This window comes from Balaenoptera ricei, chromosome 3 (assembly GCF_028023285.1).
Source record: "Balaenoptera ricei isolate mBalRic1 chromosome 3, mBalRic1.hap2, whole genome shotgun sequence".
Lineage (NCBI taxonomy): Eukaryota > Metazoa > Chordata > Mammalia > Artiodactyla > Balaenopteridae > Balaenoptera > Balaenoptera ricei.
This window is the reverse complement of record NC_082641.1, coordinates 156179377-156201300: the sequence shown is the minus strand read 5'-3', so window position 1 is coordinate 156201300 and position 21924 is coordinate 156179377. Positions and strand designations below refer to the sequence as shown.

The following is a 21924-nucleotide window of genomic DNA, read 5'->3' as shown; positions in this document are numbered from 1 at the left end:
GCATTATACAAGGTCTAGAAACATTTTTTGGTTGTAAAAACCCCTGGGTGGAGGGGGGGGGAGGGGGGAACCTTGACTTTTAAAGCTAGCACCATGGGGTTAATTGGATTGATGCTTTTTTTTCCCTCCCTAATTGAGATATAATTCACATACCATAAACTTTACTAATTTAAACTATATAATTCAGTTGTTTTTGGTATACTTACAAGGTTGTGCAACCATCACTTTTGTCCAGTTCCAGAACATTTTCATGACCCTAAAAACAAACCCATACCTGTCACAACCCGTATACTCTGCATCCACTGCCTACTTTTTGTCTTTATCAATTTGCCTATGCTAGACATTTCATAGAAATGTAATCATATAATAAGTAGCTTTTTATGTCTTGCTTCTTTAATGTTTTCAAGGTTCATTATGTTGTAGCAAGTGTCAGTACTTCATTCCTTTTTATGGCTGAATAATATTCCATTGTAATTAATATAGCACTTTTTTTTTTTTTTTAATCCATCCATCAGTTTCTGGACGTTTGGGTGGTTTCCACTTGAATAATGATTATGTTACATCTATGTACAAGTTTTTGTATGAACATAACGTTTTTCATTTCTCTTGAGTTTATATCTTGGGATGGAATTGATGTTAACTTTACCTGTAACTTTTTGAGGAACTGCCAAACTGTTTCTAAAGCGGCTGAACCATTTTACATTTCTGCCAACACTAGTTATTTTTCTTTTTCAAATAGCCATTCTAATGGGTGTGCAGTGGTATGTTGTTGTGGTTTTGACTTCTATTTCCATAATGACTAATGCTGTTGAATGTCTTTTCATGTAATTGCTGGCCATCTGTGTATCTTCCTTGGAGAAATGTCTGTTCAGATCCTTTGCCCATTTTTTTTTTTAATTTTTATTTATTTATTTATCCATCCATCCATGGCCGTGTCGGGTCCTCGCCTCTGTGCGAGGGCCCTCTCCAGTTGCGGCAAGTGGGGACCACTCCTCATCACGGTGCGCGGGCCTCTCACTGTCGCGGCCTCTCCCGTTGCGGAGCACAGGCTCCAGACGCGCAGGCTCAGCAATTGTGGCTCATGGGCCCAGCCGCTCCGCGGCATGTGGGATCCTCCCAGACCGGGGCTCGAACCCGTGTCCCCTGCACTGGCAGGCAGAATCCCAACCACTGCGCCACCAGGGAAGCCCCCTTTGCCCATTTTTAAATGGAGTTATTTGGCTTTTTATTGAGTTCTAGAAAGTCTTTATTCGGGAGATTCCATCCATATCAGATAAGTGATTTGCACATATTTCTCCCATTCTCTGGGTTATCTCTTCACTGTCTTGATAGCATCCTTTGATGCACAAAAGTTTTAAATTTGATGAAGTCCAGTTTATCTGTTTTTTCCTTAGTTGCTTATGTTTTTGACATCATATCTAAGAAACCATTGCCTAATTGAAGGTCACAAAGATTTCCTCCTGTGTTTTCTTCTAAGAGTTTTATAGTTTTAGCTTTTACATTTAGGTCTTTGGTCCATTCCTAGTTCATTTTTGTATGTGGTGTAAGGTAGGGATCCAACTTCATTATTTTGCATGTGGATATCCATTTGTCCCAGCACCATTTGTTGAAAAGACTGTTCTTTTCCCACTGAATGGTCTCGGGACCATTGCTAAAAATCAGTTGTACATAGACACACATGTTCATTTCTGAACTTTAAGTTCTGTTCCATCAATTTATATGTCTGTCTGTTTCCCACATCACACTGTCTTGGTTACTGTAGCTTTGTAGTAGGTTTTGATACTGGACACTGTGAATCTTCTACCTTTGTTCCTTTTCAAGATCGTTTTGGCTTTTGGGCGTCCAAAAAAAGAAGTAACCGCCTCCCCTCAACATCAGGTCTTTCAGCTGATCAACACAGGATGTCTTTTAACTTATTTAGGTTGTTTTTAGTTTCTTTCATTGATGTTTTGTAGTTTTCAGTTTACAAGCCTTGCACTTCTTTAAATTTATTCCTAAATATTTTATTATTTTTGCTGCTACTGTAAATGGAATTTTCTTTACTTGATTTTTAGATTATTTATTTTTAGTGTAAAGACATACAAGTGATTTTTGTTTATTGGTCTTGGGTTTTGAAACTTGGCTAAATTGGCTTATTATCTTTAATGGTGTTTTAGTGGATTCTTTAGTATTTTCTACGTATAAGATAAAGCCATCTGCAAATAGAGGTAGCTGTACCTTTTCTTTCCAATGTGGCTGCCTTTTATTTCTTTTTCTTCCCTAATTGCCCTTCCCTAATTGTCCAGTATAATGATGAATAGAGGTGGTGAGAGTGGACATCCTTGTCTTGTTCTTTATCTTAGGGGAAAGGTTTTCATTTTTCACCTTAAGTATGATGTTAACTGGGTTTTTTACAGATGCCTTTTATCCAGTTGAGGAAGTTCCCTTCGATTCCTAGTTTATTGAGTGTTTTTTATCATGAAGAGGTGTTGGATTTTGTCAAATGCTTTTTCTGTAGTTATTGGGATGATCATGTGGTTTCTGTTCTTTATTAATATGGTACATTATATGGATTGATTTTTGTATGGTGAATCAATCTTGCATTCCTGGGATAAGAGTGGATGTGTTTTTAAAGAGCCTTGTATTTTTCACCTGGAGAGATGTAGAAACTTGTTCTACCACCATTATCATGGAGGCAATAGGAATGGACCTGAGAGAACATAGCCTTTGGATAAATGCTTTATTTTCAAGTGCTAGGGTATAATATAAACAAGAAGCATTCAAAGGCTTATAGTGTCATGCTTTGTACAACACAGAAGTAATTTTGACTCTTATGAAAACATCATTTCTTTGGACTTTTAAGGAGCTTCGTGAATAATTTGAGGATTTATGTGATGTGTCCATTTCCTATTAATCGTATGCCATATTAATATTCTCAGAGTCTTGCAAGCTCTAGTTTGGAGTGCCCTGACTTCTGTTTTGACTGAAAACATATTTTAAACTTGAAAAATGGTAATTAACAAGTCAATATGGAAGGGTCAGATTCCTTTTGGGACAAAGGTTGTTCTTAGTAGTCTCTCAGGAGACCTTGTAGCAGGAACTTGTCAGAGTATAAATATTACATAGATAAATATCTAGAAAGAGGCAAAGAATTTGGAAAAAAAAATGCTTGATCAGAGTTTTGAAGCACAGTTAATATTTTCTTCTGCTTAAAACTGCTTATAATTTGGCATGAATTAACTTGCATTGCATTCTCACCTGTGGGAATGCCTGTTTTTGGATAGACGCCTAGGTGCCTGTCAACTCTAGTTGAGAAGTGGAAATAATTAACCTCCTGAAGAAATTATTAAATCAAACTTTGATGAAGTAGCTTTTTGTGCTCTTCCTTCTCTCTGCCATACCGATATGTACACCCTCACCAGAAAAGAGCTTCCAGCATCAGACGTGTATTTTGTCCTTTATCTGTTTTATCTTCCTGTAATTGCCAGACCTGCTTACTTTTTTCTCCTAACACTTTTTTTTTCCTGCAGGGGTTTTTCAGATTAGAAAAATCATTCAAGTTGACCAAGGAGAATTTACTAAATTTAATAAGATTCTTGGGCTTCCATTGCATATAGGTGAGGAACTGTTGTTTGGATCTGTTCTCCCTGCATCCCAACCGGGCCAAACTCTTACACAGCAAATTTGGTAACACAGTATCTTTGTAAAACAGCTAAGCAAGCAATTTTAAGTGAAGTGGCTATTCGTTTTAGAAAATATTGTGGGTATTTGAAAAGAATGCCACTAATTAATGATTTGTAACTTTTCTCCTACCCTTTTGACAATCTGATGAAAGCTGTGGGTGCTCTTCATGTAAAAATGCGCATGGCTCATTTGTGTGGACTGGGATGTCAGACACACCTTAAAGGCCATCCCTGAACTCCTGCTTCAAAATGCCCACCATTGGTGAAACAATCAAGTTGGGATACAAGGGTCTCTAGGTTTTACAAAGCCATAAAATTATGTATGTGGTTCAAATACAGCATAAATTGAGAGCAGTTACAATTTCATGTTAAATATTATTTAACTAGAAAGAGCATACATAGCTGCTGGGTATAATGGATGCTGTGATGAGTGACCCAGATCCCTGCTGAGGGTTGAAGGATGTATTCCCCCAGGTGCTGGAAGTATCCCCTGTGGAGATTGCGTTGGCTAAAGAGACCTACCTTGTACAAGGCCACATCCCTTCCCATTGGTATCCAATGATTGATCCTTGTAGGGTACAAGGGCTTGAATCCATTGCCCTGACTTGGGGCAACTCTGAAAGGTCGTCGCAGATTCAGAGCTCCCCATGGGGTTGTCTGAATCCTTTGGGACTTCATGGCAGCCTAATTTCTCCCTCTGCACCATCATGCTCCCCCCTCCCCACTTCCTTTCCACTGGTATTGATCCCAAGAGCACCCTCTAATTTCTTGAACAATAAAATCTGTCTCAAGGTCTGCTTCTTGGGAAACCCAGCCTTGTCACACTAGGATTGACTTTTAGTACAAGTTAGCTTACTTCAGGCCATAAAAGTAGGCCTGGCTAAAATAAAAATTGAGTGAGATGAACTTGAATTTAGACTTAAAATATGTGAAGCATCCTATTGCTGTTTCCTTTGGACCTTATATTTCAAATAGGTTTTGCAAGTCTTGGTTTCTCTGGATTCATTTGTTATCTCTCAGTCTTCTTTGGCATTGCGGAAAACCCCCCAAGTCTCTGACAGCTTGGTTTGGTCCCACAGTATGAACCTGTGGAAGGTGTGGGTTAAATAGAAACGCTCACATGTCCCACAGAAACCCCTAGAGATTTCCCATGTTGGTAAGTGCATATGTTAGGAGAACCTCTCTTACCATGATCCTAATCATATTTCTTGTAAATCCTGAGATTTCTCAGATAGGATTTAGAAAATTATTGCTTTTGTCATTATCATTGAAATCATGTATGTCCCTTCTGAATATTTGAAAAATGTGGAAAAGGTATAACAAGGAAAATTCTATGTAAAAATAAACTTTTCCTTCAAATTGGGATAATATTGTACATTTTGATAACTTTTCTTTTTCATGTAATGTTATATAATAAAGAAGTTTGCATATCCTTAGTTAATCATCAAGTATATGAACTGTAATGGTTGATAGAGCATATTTAATTTAGCTAGCCTTCTATTGTTATGTACTTGATTTTTCCCGACTTTGTTATTGGTAATAAGTAATACAAAGAATAGTGGTTCTTTGTGGGGGGATGGGCAGAAACTAAGCCTAGTGTGTCTGCTTTAGTTAGTTACTTAAAAATACTGAGTTCTTTCATCACTAAAATGTAGTGAACTATTAGATCTAAGAGTGTTCTATCTATTGTTATTGCACAGCTTCAAGGGATGCCATTCGTATAGGTGTGAATTGAGGTCCTAGGTGCAGTCTCATCATTGCCGCTGCTTCACAAGGACAGCCACCGTGGATTTATGGGTCCTCTTTTTGTTTTTTTGGTTTTTTTTGAGCAATTTTAGCATATGAATATCCGTCAAGTTTTTATATATGCCTGCCAGATATAAAAAGAAGTATTTGAGCCATTTCCTTAATTGTCTACCAAGCAGATCTTGACTAGCAGTGTGACCTTTGGTCTCACCAGCTTTTGCTTCATATTATCCAGTTATTTTAATTCAAGAGGTCCCTAGTTCCATTATCTGTACCATGAGCAAGTCTATCAAGGAACTTACTTTCCCTCCCAGCAATTAATAAAATCTAACCGGAGCAATGGACTCTGTATTTTCCTAAAGGTCATACCTATACTTCCTGTATAGTTCAATTTGAACAGTTTTTAAGATAAAATACAGAGGTACTCTGCTGAAGTGTATTACTTTTTAAATGTTCTCGTCTTTCCCATCATAAGAATACAGTTGTATTTTAGAATTGAAAGGAATATTAGTGGTCTTTGTCTTGTAGGTAGGTAATTAGAAAGAACAAGTAACTTGCCCAGTGGGACATAGCTAGCTATTTATTCATCACGATAATCCGTCCATTACTTATATGATGAGAGAATAGCACAATTGGGAGGGAAACTCAACCAAAGAAATAATTGGTTGTCAGCCAGAATCTTTGCTGGGCTTATTAAAGACCCTAAACAGTCATTGAGAATATAGATATGGGAGTTTTAACAACCTAAATTGTGTTTAAAACACTGCTTAGAGTTCCACATGACTTTGTTGCTCTTGTATCCTCTAATCGTTGGAAACACGTAACTGGACAAGTAAAATTTAGAGACCAGTACAGTCTGGGCAAACCCTGATCATTTTGGTAAAGTATAGTTGTGCCTTGTTAGTACATTTCACAGGCCTGCAGGATGGTAGACAGACAATTGCGTAGATCAGGGGACTTAGTGAATTTTTCCTTTTTAGATTCCATTGATTACTGTAGGTCTCTTTTGCCAGCTGATTATGACCAGTTGATCCAGACTGTACTTTTACCACTGATACTGAGAGGTATTATTAACCAAGAAGGTAAAGGTCAGAGCCTTTCTGAGTAACTTGCTTTGCACAATACATTTGACACTGACGGCTGCTTAGAACAAGTGTGGAGGCATCATCCAAAAAATTCTTTCCTTTAAATGATGTTCCAGGTAGCTAGGTGACTGCAAGGAGTATTTTGGGATTTCTTGTCCTTAGAACTACATCCTATAGGAAGTCCCTTCTACGTTTGCTCAGTGATTAGGGCCTCAGCAGCAGAGCAGTCAGTTCCACTTGACTAGGAATAAATCACCCACGTTGAACCATGATAGTTTCTGACAACTGGCAATGCTGATAAAAACCAAAACAAAAGATGTTAAGAAATCTGTGCCAGTGTGGAGCTGGTGTGCAGATTTGATGGATTCACGTGCAGCATGCATTCTGCGTTAGTCTTCCTCCTCTTTCATCGGTTTTTCTCTCTTTGTAAAATAAAAATTGTACGAGAAGAAAGGCTCTGTATCATATAATAATTATTTCGATTTTCTTTCTAGCCCAGTTAACAGAGTTATACCCTAATTAGAGAGGTCATTTTAAGGAAAACGCCTTCCTTCTCTAAATAGTTATTTAGAAAGTGTTTCCTTCTTGAATTCTTCACTCTTAGTTCTTCTCTATGATTTTAGGCTGTATGTATAAACCTGATTGACCCTTCCCCTCCCTATTCATCACCAGGGACACAGATAATATAGACTAAACACCAATTCCTTCGATCTCTGCACAATTTTACTCATGCAGAAATTGAATACATGTTAATAGCTGCTTAATGATTTCTTCTTAATACAGATCGGTTATGCATAAAGTAGGAAGAGCCCATAGAATTATAAAATACATTATTTTCTGCAAGAATTTTTTATTAATTTTCAATATTACTAAGTATAAGTTATTAAAGTAAAAGAAGAAAAGCTTTTTTAGCTATTGTTAAGTGCTCCTTAGTCCGTGTGTATAAATAAACTAGCCTCCTTCTACCCCTTGAAAGGCCAAACAGACTGTCTTAATACTATCATGATATTGATCCTGATATCAAGTACCTTTGGTTCTGCCCACCAGCTTTAGTGTGTTATGTTTGACTATACACGGAAGTACATGGAAGATGCTCTTCTGCATTGGCAGTGGTTTGGTACCTCCACCTTTCCTTCTTTGCTTCTGTAGGGGAGAATATTTTCATATGTGACCGTAGTAATAACATTGTGTTTATTGATAAACACTACTTAATAACAAGGAATCATTTATGGAAAGATGCTTGAGACATCTTTGTGTGATTCTTCTTTCCCCCCCCCCCGCCCCCCATCATAGAACATATTATTTATAGCACAGTGATTAAGAGTAGAATTCTGGAGCTAGATTGCCTAATAATTATAGTCTTGTGGCGGAGCTTCAATAGTTGTTATACATAGATTTCTGAAAACAGTGCCTGATACATACCACACTCTCTGTGTTAGTGGTGCCTCTTGTCACCACTGCCGCCGCCTCCTCCACCACCCCCATCACGAGTAATTTTTTGTTGTTTTTATCATATTGCCATTTTAGGGATTCTGTGGTTTCTGTTTCTACAAAATGGAAAGTTTTTTTCTTGGGTAGATATTCTGAGCATATTTAAAGGAGTATTTTTCCACTTAGCATGATTCTGAAGCAGTCATCTCTATCATTAATAGTCGAGTATGTGCATAACTGATCCAGTTTTTCTCTTAGCTGTTGTATTCAAAGCTTTTGTAAATAGTGTATTTTAGATCCTGTGGATAATTGAACTTGGTATAGAATGGGATTTCCACTATATATTTTATAGCAGTTGCATAGTAAATACTGAAAGGGTGTGATATGGGACTATTAGGGTGAACAGTTTTCACAGCCTCTATATTGGATTAGTTAAAAGAAGAGAATAATGGCAAGATTAATATGATAGCATTCATACACCCCTTGGTTAGCAACGTCTGAACCCAGAGAGCCTTGATCACAAAATCACGATTTTGAGTCTCAACCAAAGTGAGGATATATAAAAGGAGTTTTCAGTAGGATTCAGCTGCTGTCCATCATGATGCTGGGTAAACGGAAAGTGCTTTGTACACACCCATCCTCCCACACACCACACAGAGCCTCTTTTGGGTTAATGCTCTTGCAGCTGGTTTGCACATACCTGTATCTACTGCAAGTCTTCCTTGCCGATAGCAGCTTGCCCAAAGGAGACAGCTCTAGTGAGCGCTGCCCTTTCTTCACCATGGCGTGGCTATTTCTGCTCTCCAGGAATAGCCATCCTCTTCCTCCCCTCCAACTCAGCAGTTTAGACAGCTGGCTAATTGGATAAGAAAGTAGCTTAGGGAGAACTTGTTAATGGGGATTTTACCTGGTTTAGCAGCTTCTGCACCTGAGTATATCAGGAAAAGTCTTTTTGTTTGTTGGTTTTTGTTTTTGCTGGCAAAGAATAATGGATCCCTTTAATAGTTGGCCTACATACAAATTATACAAGTGGAATTGTTAACAGTGAACATCTTAATTATTTCTTAGATGCTGATGATGGAGGAGAAAGAAGGGTATAATCCTTATTATGCATGTAAGGGCTGTTTGTATATTAGGTGGGCTCATAAAACAAATCTCTGGTTTCTTGTATGTAAAACTTGGTTGGTTCTATGAAGTTTTATTTTTTAAAAAAGGTGGTTTGTACTGCTCTTCCTTGGTAAAAAAGTCTAATCAACAGAATGATATCTTTTTTGTGTGTGTGTAAGGTTTATATGTCAGCAACTAGGATGACCCGCACAGCTGGTTAAATATGTAAACACCAGGGCATTGCCTTCTGTATGTTATGGAGTACTAGATTTTTAAGTGGCAAAATCTCTTTAGTGGTTGTGAATTTACCTAAGTATTGATCCATATGAGATTCCAATAGGAGTGTCTGATTAAACTAAAGGAAACTAATGCTTTTCATATGTGATGGTCTTTTCTCTCACAGTATGCTTTGGACTTTATCGGCATGGAAAAGACTGGAGCCAGTTGCAGTGGTTCACCTGTAGGATTCTTCCTTCGTTAAAGAGTGAAAATCCAAGCCTGACAGTACTCATGGTTCCCTATTCTGAGTTCGCTGAATCTTTTCGCTTAGCTTATTTGTTCTGCTGTGGAATTCTCAGGGACTGTAGAGAGGGACCTTTTTTTCTTCCCCTTGGAAGGGTCTGCTTGGAATGAAGCAGACCCTTAAAGAGCTTATATTAAATTGATTGATGCAGGAATTATTTGAAGGTTGGATTTAGGTTCTTTTGTAGTTCTTTTCTTGGCAGAAGTCTATGTGTATGCCTAAATACAGTTTATAAAAGTCCAAGCTTATGTATTATTTACTGACTAATGAACCAGAATTTATTATAGACCTGATGTGTGCCAGATATGAAGATACAAAGCTGGGGTAGAGGAGTAAGATCCAGTCTATTTGTGGAGATGTGTATAGAATGAGTAATAACAATATGGTTGGAGATTCGTGTTATAATGTATAGATAGATGAAAGAATGGAGATAAATGTATAGATAGAGAAAAGAATGGGAGATGTGTATATGTATGTATGTAGATCAATACTTTGTTCATGTGTGATGGCATACAGACTGTGGTCATCTTATTGTCATGGGGATAAGAGCAAGAAAGTCGTCCCAAAGCAGATAACATTTATGTTGCTTTTTGAAAGCCATGTGAAATAAACCAGCTAGTTCAAGAGTAGACGATGATATTATATTCTCCTGCTTCATTTTTCTCTGTAGGACTTATCACCATCCTACATACTATGTTCATTTCATTCATTCATTCCTTGTCTATCATATTAGGATTAAGCTCTTTGAGGGTAGGGATTTTTGTCTGTTTGGATTAATTCTATATCCTCAACACCTAGAAAACTGCCTGGCACGTAGCTGAATGAAAGAATGAAGTTTGTGAGTTTTAGAATAGTTGTCTTACTTATTTTCCTTTTGCTTATTAAGAATCTCTCTCTACAGTTCCTCCATATTTTTGCTTCCTATTTTTCATTGTGTGTACGGGAGTCTCCCTAGTGATAATATGCTGTTTCCACACTATTTCACAAACCCATCCCCTATTTTCCATCTCTCTTAACTCACTTAGTTTCCAAACTCTCTTACCTGAATTGATACGCTCTCCTAGCTGTTTTCATGCCTCTACGTAACTCCCCTTAGATATTGACTATCTTCTCCACAGCTATCAGAATTATCAGTCTGAAATACAGAACTGACCGGACTGTTTCTTAGCTTAAAAGTCCCTAATAGTCCCCATCTGTCTAGAGTAAAATGTGTGCTCGTTAGAATGGCACGGAAGCCCATCCATAGCTTGGATTCAGGTACATAAAGTCCCCTTCCCATCTTATAATGAAAATGGGTCTGTTCATTTTTCTTTGTGTCACTAGTGCCTGGCATGTAATAGAGACTTCACCAATAGTTTTTTGAGTAAATGAATGCGTACTAGGGTATATGAAGGAATGAATAACTATAATAATAAATTTCATTGAAAATGCTTGCTGTTGAAATAAAAGATGATATAAAAACCTAACTTGAACACTAGCATTTAAGAACAGTTTTTCCGGGCTTTCCTGGTGGCGCAGTGGTTGAGAATCTGCCTGCCAATGCAGGGGACACGGGTTCGAGCCCTGGTCTGGGAAGATCCCACATGCCGCGGAGCAGCTGGGCCCGTGAGCCACAACTACTGGGCCTGCGCGTCTGGAGCCTGTGCTCCACAACAAGAGAGGCCGCGACAGTGAGAGGCCCGCGACCGCGATGAAGAGCGGCCCCCGCTCGCTACAACCAAAGAAAGCCCTCACACAGAAACGAAGACCCAACACAGCCAAAAATAAATAAGTAAATAAATAAATTGAAGAACAGTTTTTCCTTTTTACAGCTGATTTGTTTTTCTTAGCATCCAGCTGTTCAATTTGCTGTCCTCCCTCAGCATTTTTTAAAGGAATCTCTCTGGGCATTTACACTGTTGCTTTGGAAGTAATCCAGTTTCTCATGGCTTTCCTCTCTGTAGGTCTTCCCTTTATCCCCATCCCTATATGTTGGGTCTTTTCTCCCTAGCTACTTTCCTTATTTCTTTATAGAGATTTATGACTCTGCATGTATGACCATACCCATGTGTATGTCTTTTCTCTCTTCTGGCTATAAGTTCTCAGTTTAAAGCTTTGCATGAAGTTCTAAGACCCTTAGGGTTAAATTACTTCTACAGAGCACACACTGACAGCCCTGATCTACCTGTTTCCAACTTAAAATGATTTTTATTGTGACTGTTTGTATTTCTCTGAATTTCCTTTTTTTTCCCCCCTTAAATGTGTGTGCACAACTCAGATTGAAAATCTCCAAGAGCAACTTAGAGATAAGGAAAAGCAGATGAGCAGCTTGAAGGAGCGAGTCAAATCCTTGCAGGCTGACACCACCAACACTGACACCGCCTTGACTACTTTGGAGGAGGCCCTTGCCAAGAAGGTGGGTGACTGGCCCAGACTCCTCACAGACACATTTCTTCTGCCTTCTCATTAATCTGAAAGTCACTTTAGTGCTGAGACTTGATAGAGGAGACAGAAGAAGTCGCTTTGGCAAAAGGGAAAAGAGCTGCCTGTACTGTTGCTGACGTACCCAGTGTAAGGGAAGGAAGATTCGTTTTGTTGTTGCCAATTTAAGCACCTGTTGCTAGGCAGGATGGATTCCGTACTGGAGGGCAGTGGCTGAAGTTTCTAAAGAACTAGCCATGTGCTCCCTGTTTACTATCTTCTTTTTATGTGTATGGTCAGCTAGAATCGGTGATGTGGGAATGTCAGACGCTGACCATCAGGAGGCAACATTAGTTCTCTTTTACCGTGCCGCATTGGGATCTAATATATTCATGGGTTTTAGTTATTAATACAGTGTACTTGCTATTTTTCTAGTCGTGGCCTTGCCACTTCATTTTGCCTTCATGAGCAAACCTAGTTTTTACAGGAATGGTTGACTAAATAAAGAAGTGGCCCAACATGACAAGTGTTAATGTCTTGGAGGAGGTTTAAGGACTCTTGGTGGGGCATTTTAATTGGATTCTTCTTCTTCTTCTTTTTTCTTTAAGGGATAGGGTTACTGTTCCTTAAGCCTCTTGGACTCAGAATGTTTCAGGCTTCCTGCCCAGGGATCAAGGCTTGATCCCCGAATATATTCAGAAATAATACCCATAAATGTACTTAAATTGCTTCAACTTTCAAACTTCCTGAGTATCTGTTGACAGAAGTTTTAATGGTTTCTCTTTTCTTTATCCTTCTTTATGCTTTAAGCTCAACAAATCATAATCTCTCCAACCTCCTCCTGTTTGCTGTGTGAGTTGTGAGTTGTTTCCATTGCTTTGTAGGCAACATGTGAATTATATATAGAAAAGAAATATTTGCTACTTATTGTCCTTAGGGTATATGTATAAGTTTTTTGTTGCTTGGGATTTGAATAAATGAGATTATTCCAAAAGAATACTCTAGGGACATCTAATACTAATTAAGGTTATAGGAAAAGAAACCTAGGGGAATCAAAAGAACAAAACCAGATGTATGTTAGGGCAAGATAGGTTGGAAGGTTGAATTCTTTACAAGGTCAGTTATTAACGACCTATCACTGTCTTTTGAATGGAGGATGGAAGTGTGAAATTTTATCAGCTAGAAGCTGAATTGCAGTCATATGATAGAAGTATGAAAGGAATTTTCTCATGTATTGATGTACTCTCTTATCAGGAGCGGACAATCAAACGCTTGAAGGACCAGCAGGACCGAGATGAGCAAGAAAAGCAGGAGGAAATTCATAACTACAAAAAAGATCTTAAAGACCTGAAAGAAAAAGTCAGCCTATTGCAAGGCGACCTCTCAGAGAAAGAGGTCAAGATCACCAAAATGGAATTATTTGGTTTGCTTAGCCAGTGCATTGTGTGTATATGTTGTTGGTGTTTACATAATGCGTATAAAAAAAGGGTCTGTTGGAAGATTTAAAGAATCTTCTTATAGCAGGGATTATTTCAGGAAGCTTTGCAGAGATATAGTAGATGGAATCATTTCTTTCCTAAGTCTTACCTCTTACCTCTTGCAACTGTTATGAGTTGGCTTCTTACTTGCTAATGACGTTTTACAGATCCTAAAATAACAGTATTTCTCCAGTTACATTTGGAGAAATATTGTGCTAATGGTGAGAAAGCTGATAGACGAACGGCATATGCACAAGGAGGACAGTTTATTTACATCAGCTCTTAACGATCACCTCAGCATTGGCAGAGAAATCTTAAATGATTGTTGACCAGTTAGGTGACTTAATAGACTTTGATTTTACTTTTGAAGAATCTTGTCGATGTCACCTAAATAGCAGAAATGCCTAATGCCTTGTGATCAGATAATAATGAGCTTTAGGGACATTCTCAGGGTTTTCTTTCTAATATCTTTAGGAAAATTTATGGGAATTTGTGTTTCTAATAGAATGTTTCTTCCAAAATTAGAAGAGAAGAAAAAAGTCAGTGTAGCTACTAAGGTTACTGCTTACATTCACAAAGCTTGATCTACTTCCATTTATTTTGTGGGAATGGATATGTATTGGTAGAGCTCTTTAAGTCACTATTCAGTTGGTATTTCTTGGGAATTCATTCTGTTTTAGTTAGAACTTGAAAGCCAGAGCTAATGTTGTTGTTCTGTATTTCATGTTCTTGAAATGGAAATATGTCAGTATATGCTAACGGAAAGAAACTACAAACCACCAGGAAAATAAATTTAAGAATTTAAATCTCCATTTTGTTAATAAATAGTATTTATCCTAGATGTATGTTGCTTCTTTTAGGCTTCACTCTTGGATCTGAAAGAGCATGCTTCTTCCCTGGCTTCCGCAGGACTGAAAAAGGACTCACGGCTTGAGACACTAGAAATTGCTTTGGAGCAGAAGAAGGAAGAGTGTCTGAAGATGGACTCGCAGTTGAAAAAGGTTAAAGAAAACTTTTCCAATTTCTTGCTTTGCTTTATTTATTTTTTTTAAGTTTCTGCTTTATAACAAAGTGAATCAGCTATACATAAACATATATCCCCATATCTCCTCCCTCTTGCATCTCCCTCCCATCCTCCCTATCCCACCCCTCTAGGTGGTCACAAAGCACTGAGCTGATCTCCCTGTGCTATGCGGCTGCTTCCCACTAGCTATCTGTTTTACATTTGGTAGTGTACATATGTCCATGCCACTCTCTCACTTCGTCCCAGCTTACCCTTCCCCCTCCTCGTGTCCTCAAGTCCATTCTCTACATCTGCATCTTTATTCCTGTCCTGCCCCTAGGTTCTTCATAACTTTTTTTTTTTTTTAGATTCCGTATATATGTGTTAGCATACGGTATTTGTTTTTCTCTTTCTGACTTACTTCACTCTGTATGACAGACTCTAGGTCCATCCACCTCACTGCAAGTAACTCAATTTCATTTCTTTTTATGGCTGAGTAATATTCTATTGTATATATGTGCAACATCTTCTTTATCCATTCATCTGTTGATGGACACTTAGGTTGCTTCCATGTCCTGACTATTGTAAATAGAGCTGTAATGAACACTGTGGTACATGACTCTTTTTGAATTATGGTTTTCTCAGGGTATATGCCCAGTAGTGGGATTGCTGGGTTGTATGGTAGTTCTATTTATAGTTTCTTAAGGAACCTCCCTACTGTTCTCCGTAGTGGTTGTATCAATTTACATTCCCACCAACAGTGCAAGAGGGTTCCCTTTTCTCCACACCCTCTCCAGCATTTATTGTTTGTAGATTTTTTGATAATGGCCATTCTGACTGGTGTGAGTTGATACCTCATTGTAGTTTGGATTTGCATTTCTCTAATGATTAGTGATGTTGAGCATCCTTTCATGTGTTTGTTGGCCATCTGTATATCTTCTTTGGAGAAATGTCTATTTAGGTCTTCTGCCCATTTTTGGATTGGGTTGTTTGTTTTTTGATATTGAACTGCATGAGCTGCTTGTAAATTCTGGAGTTTAATCCTTTGTCAGTTGCTTCATTTGCAAATATTTTCTCCCATTCTGAGGGTTGTCTTCTCATCTTGTTTATGGTTTCCTTTGCTGTGCAAAAGCTTCTAAGTTTCTAGGTCCCATTTGTGTATTTGTGTTTTTATTTCCATTTCTCTAGGAGCTGGGTCAAAAAGGATCTTGCTGTGATTTATGTCATAGAGTGTTCTGCCTCTGTTTTCCTCTAAGAGTTTGATAGTGTCTGGCCTTACATTTAGGTCTTTAACCCATTTTGAGTCTATTTTTGTGTATGGTGTTAGGGAGTGTTCTGCTTTCATTCTTTTACATGTAGCTGTCCAGTTTTCCCAGCACCATTTATTGAAGAGGCTGTCTTTTCTCCATTGTATATTCTTGCCTCCTTTATCAAGAATAAGGTGACCCTATGTGAGTGGGTTTATCTCTGGGCTTTTTACCCTGTTCCATTGATCTGTATTTCTGTTTTTGTGCCAGTCCCATACTGTCTTGATGACTGTTCTTGCTTTGCTTTAAATAACAGCATAGTAGAAAACTCTATAGTGTCCATATGGAATAACTTACCAGTGGAGTAATAATCTCCTAAAATTCAAAATACCATTTATACCTTGATTAATTCTCTTGGCATTCTTATCCTATTTTACTTTACTCCTGAGAGTCCCCAAACTCTTAGAAAATTGGCAATTCAGAGTAAGATTAAAATATGCAGCTCCTTTGTAGATGAAATGTAAGACCACAATGTAAAAATCTCAGTTATCTGATATTTTTCTTCTATTAGCATTAGGCTTCCTGGAAAGAGATAATTTAACAGTGATAGTCACCCATACCGGTGAATATTAGAATTTGGTACAGGTATTTACTATCCGTTTCATTGATTTACACCTCTCTAATATTTATATGGCAGTTTGTGGTTTTCAAAGCACTTTCATACTTATTATCTCTGAGTTACCAACTCTGATTAACTGGGTCCAGTTCATGTGATTACTGATGAGAAGGGGGCCCAGCCTAGTCTTGAGACTTGGTGGTGTTCTTTTGACATATATTGGGTGTGTTCAGCATGAACACCTTGTGATGAATCATTATTTAGGGTATGCCAGAAATGAAGTCATATTCTTAAGCTAAGGAAAGGAAGAAAATCCAGTAGCTTAAAGTTACTTTTGAATAAGTAGGAAAATACTTTTTTTGAGATTAACTAATTCAGATTTGGTAATTGACTTTTTTCCCCCTCACTAAAGAAGTGGAGGTAATTTTCTATTAAATACTGGAATATTGAAGGTAAGACTGTTAGATGTATTTAGGATTATGAAACTGAGCAGTAACTGTCAAGAGTAATAAATGTTATTCACTAATATTCCAAACTCGCCTATTTATGGCAATCCCACATTTTCTCTTTGTTTATTTTTAATCTCCTTGTTATGATACTTCTATAGCTGGCCATTTTTATGATCTCTTAAACTTTGTGTTTAGGTTCATGAGAAAAAATAAAGTTATCTTTGGGTAGAGGACTTGGTGGCTTCCCCCTCCTCTGATTTATTACTTGTTTTTCTGCTAATTGCCATTTTACTTTTCGTATTTTCCCTTCTTTCATTCTGGACAACTGTAACTTTTCATTTTAATTAATTAGTGATGTTTTCCTATTACACTGCTCCCACAACGCCCTCCTCCAACCTAAATATAGGTTGCTCTAGAGTTTGCAATATACATTTTCACTCTTTTCTTTTTCCTCAGCTTTTTCAATGCCAAAAATTGTATATATTTAAGGTGTACAACATGATGCTTTCATCTATGTATGCATTGTGAAATGGTTACCACAGTCAAGCTAATTAACACATTCATCAACCTTAAATAGTTACCTTTTTTCGTGTGTGTGGTGAGAACACTTTTTAAAAATTGTAGTATAATTGACATATAACATTTTATTAGTTTCTGGTGTACAACATAACAACTCAATATTTGTTTATATTGCAAAATCATCACCACAGTAAATCTATTGAACATCCATCAGTATACATAGTTATAAATTTTTTTTCTTGTGATGAGAACTTTTAAGATGTATTCTCTTAGCAACTTTGACATATGCAGCACATATTTATAGTCACCATGCTGTACATCACATCCCCAGGACTTACTGTTTTGTAACTGGAAATGTGTACCTTCTGGTCCCCTTCACCCATGTCGCCCACCTCTGACTCCCCACTTCTGGCAGGCTACCGGTCTTTTCTGTGAGCTTGGTCTTTTTGTTTTTGTTTTAGATTCCATATGTAAGTGCAGTCATAATGACATTTATCTACTCTGTCTGACTTATCTCACTTAGCATGTTCTCAAGGTCCATCCATATTGTGGCCAATGAAAAGACTTTCCCCCTTTTTTATGGCTGAGTAATATTCCTGTGTGTGTATACATACATACATACGTACATACCGCATTTTCTTATCTATTCATCCACTGATGGACACTTAGGTTGTTGAGAACACTTTTTAAGATGTATTCTCTTAGCAAATTTCAAGTATGCAACACAACATTGTTAACTAGAGTCAATATCCTATACGTTAGATCCCCAGGACTTATTCATCTTATAACTGAAAGTTTGTACACTTTGACCAACATCTTCCCATTTCCCCACCCCCAGCCCCTGGCAACCACCCTTCTACCCTCTGCTTTTCTGAGTTCACCTTTTTCAGATTCCACATTATAAGCAAGATCTTCCATGTTTTTAATATGTGGCATTTCCTTCTCATTCTTCTTTGCAGTGTCCATTTTTCTGCTTACATTGCCCCTCTACTCTTGGGTGTTGTCTCCTTTTCCCCTTAGCGCCTTTAACTATTTTTTAAAAATATTTATTTATTTTATTTATTTATTTTTTGGTCTGTGTTGGGTCTTAGTTGTGGCATGCGGGATCTTCGTTGTGATGCGCGGGCTCTCTAGTTGTGGCGCACGGGCTCCAGAGCGCATGGGCTCTGTCGTTTGTGGGATGCAGCCTCTCTAGTTGAGGCGTGGGGGCTCCGTAGTGGCGGCACACGGGCTTAGTTGCCCTGCGGCATGTGGGATCTTAGTTCTCTGACCGGGGATCAAACCCGTGTCCCCCGCACTGGAAGACGGATTCTTAACCGCTGGACCACCAGGGAAGTCCTGTGCCTTTAGCTATTTATCATAGTTACTTTAAATTCCCTGTCTGGTAATTCCAACATCTGTGTCAAATATATGAGTCTTATTTTTTACTAGCAGGGGCGAGAGTGGGAGAAATGCCCTTTCCCCAGGTAGGACAAAGCTCTGTTAAAATTTTTACTCCTGAGGGTCTGTCTTTGGATAGAGTACACTTTGGGCATATTTCACAATTGTTACTCTTCCCCTCCTGCAGCCAGAACCACAAGGGGATTTTTGTTGGCTCTTCACTGTGAGACCCTGGTGTGGTTCCTGGATTAAAGCCCATGAAAGTACGGGCCCCCCTAAAACCGCCGGCCCTGGGACTTTCCTCACTCGCTTGCTTGTACATCCACACTCAGCCCCCAGCAGTTCCTTAAAATTACCACTTAAGTGTTTCTGCTCACAGCTTCTGCTCCAGGTGAGCAGATCTCAGCTTCAGCTCTGTGGGTTTGCCAGTGTCTCTTGATGTTGGAGGGGTAATTTTTCCTGTGACCCTCAGTTCTCTGATAGGTCCTAGAAAACTCATTGATTTTCTGTTTTTCAACTTCTTCTTGTAAAAATAGTAGTGATGACTTCTGAGTTTTTTACATGTTGGAACTGAAGTTCCAGTAGCTTCCCGTATGGAACAGGCCTACTCATTCTTGTTTTATGAAGGTATTTGTATGAATTTTGCTGTTTAGAATAAAATCTAAAATAATAATATAATAAAAACAATTTATTAATTATATTTGGGAATCAGCTTTAGTTTTATTCATTAACACATAACTGTTTATGGAATCAGTAAGTTAACCTATGCCCAGGAATTTGAAAGTAGATCACAGAGATCTTAATTAACAATATACCTGTCTTATACAGCTTTTTCAGTTCTGCTAGATGTTGAATGAATTTGACTATTTCATCATGTCTGTTTCTAAACTTAATTTATATTGGAAGTTGCCTTATTGAAAATAAAAAACCCTTTGACTTTAAAAAATTGTCTTAAAATAAATGAGAGCATATTTCCTAATGTAAGATTGAGATAAGAGTCTAGTAATAAAATGTAAGACCCAGAATAATTGTTAAATATCATATTTCAGATTTTATCCCATTCTAGTAGATAAGTGCTTCCCTAGCATTATTACATTTTAAAAGCAGGGCAGTGAAGTAAGTCAGACAGAGAAAGACAAATACTGTATGATCTCACTTATATGTGGAATGTAAAAACCAAAAACCAACCAAAAACTGAACTCATAGATACAGAGACCAGATTGGTAGTTGTCAGAAATGGAGGGCTGTGTGTGTGTGTGTGTGTGTGTTTGTATAATGGGTGGAGGTGGTCAAAAGGTACAAACTTCCAGTTATTAAAAAAAAAATGTAACTGTGTAGTGATATTTTGTCTATGTAATATTTAAGCAGAGAAGAACCTTATAAATTGAAGACTAGCTATTAGATGTTTGATAATCCCCTGTTGAAATTGGAGTATAGGTGGCTTTTGGGGACATGGTTTGCCCACTGCCACTGTATGTATATCTGATAGAATTTGGACATTTTCTTTGCAGGCACACGAGGCAGCATCGGAAGCCAGAGCCAGTCCAGAGATGAGTGATCGAATACAGCAATTGGAGAGAGAGATTGCCAGGTACAAAGATGACTCTAGCAAGGCCCAGGCAGAAGTTGACCGCCTCTTGGAAATCTTGAAGGAGGTGGAAAATGAGAAGAATGACAAAGATAAGAAGATTGCTGAGTTGGAAAGGTAAGGAAAGGGAAGCTGAAGAGGCACTCTCTATGTTAGAGAGGTTGAAGGATGGTTTTAAAACTATGTACTTTTCGGGACATATTTTTCCAATATATCTGCCTCTCAATTTACTTTATTACCTACTTTTTATTCTAAGTCAGTGTAGCTTCACTGTTGCAGTCTCTGAATGGCAACACGGAGTGGGAATAGATTGGGAAGCTATGGACTTCAGCATCATTGATTGGAAAGAGAAAGTATTCATTGATTAAGAAGTTAAAGTTTTCTACTGGCTAATCAAGAGAGTGCAGATAGCCACTTGCTCTCTCATTATTTATTTATCTGTGTAAGGAACAAATGAACCTCAAGTTTAAGGAGTTAAAATTTTTAATTGGTTTAGACCTTTTATGTTGAGCCGTTGCTCTTTTGGGCTGTGAATTTTTAGACTCTGTATTGTGGAGAAGCAAGCTATTACATTGGTACATAGGTCAAATTTAGAAGGAGGGACATTTTGAGGACAAGTTAGGAGACTTGGATGTGATTTTTTATTGAGCTCTGACTTTGACTTCTTCAGAATGAGCTTTGTTTAAACAGAACCAGCCAGATAGCTCTCTTGGAATTTTCTTTGCCTTTTTTTCTTGTTAGGGTATTTTGTACTAAAGATAAAGCGTATGCCTCTTGGCCTCTTCCTTTACACCATGTATTTAACATAAATTCACAAGTGCATAGAAATAGTTCTTCCAGTAGAACTGCATTAATCACTGTATTCTGAACAGTCAGAGAGACTGGCAGTGACAGAATGAAGTCATTAATCCATGTGACTCCTTTGAGCCTGATTCTTAGAAGTATTTTATTTTCATGCTCTTGAATGTTGGGAAGTAGTAGACTACTTTCATAAGTTGTTTACTAAGTTTTAAATTTTTAGGATATTGGTAGACTTGATATTTTCCCCTAGAAGTAACTTTTTCCTCTTGTTCTGTACCCATAGAATTTTGATTTTCAAAAAACTAAAAGGATAAAGTCCAACCCTCACAATTCTTCTTCACTAAGTTGAAAGTGCGAATGAATGAGCTGATCACCTACTCATTTGTTTCCTCTTATTTTGATATTAACTCTATTCGTGTTTTCTGGTCTGGTTCTGGATAAGATGGGTGGATGAAGTTCTTTAAGTCAGAATTAACAAATTATCAGAGTCTCAAGATTAGATTATGTATGTTTTTTGTACGTCTTCCCTGTTTGCACTGCATCTTTACCCCCAGCACACGTGCACGTGCACACACACACACACACACACACTCTCGTTACATACTTACATAAGTACATGCCTTTCTTTGCTTTTGTGTCACCCTGAAATCAACAGCAGTACTTCATAGATGTAATTTATTTTTATTTTATTTATTTATTTATTTATTTTTTGAAATCAGACTTTTATTCAAATCTTAATTTCATAGATTTTAAAATACGATACTTCTGATGGATTAGTGACTTCCCACTAAATGTATTTCAGTCTTTCAGAAAAGAAATTTCTTGATAAAGTTTTATTTTTCAGTTTGATTTTTTTGTGTTAGAACTCTGCATTGAAATTATTGCTTGC

General features: G+C 37.7%; 1 protein-coding gene across 1 annotated transcript in view; it reads left to right on the top strand.

Annotated features, from left to right (window-relative positions):
* LOC132362732 (ELKS/Rab6-interacting/CAST family member 1-like) overlaps nt 1-11012 on the top strand; it is a 136886-nt gene extending 125874 nt beyond the window's left edge. Inside the window, 1 exon segment of the mRNA XM_059917708.1 lies at nt 9435-11012. Within this exon segment, the coding sequence (XP_059773691.1) occupies nt 9435-9495 (61 nt within the window). The 3' untranslated portion in view covers nt 9496-11012.
* The last annotated feature ends 10912 nt before the right edge of the window (nt 11013-21924 follow it).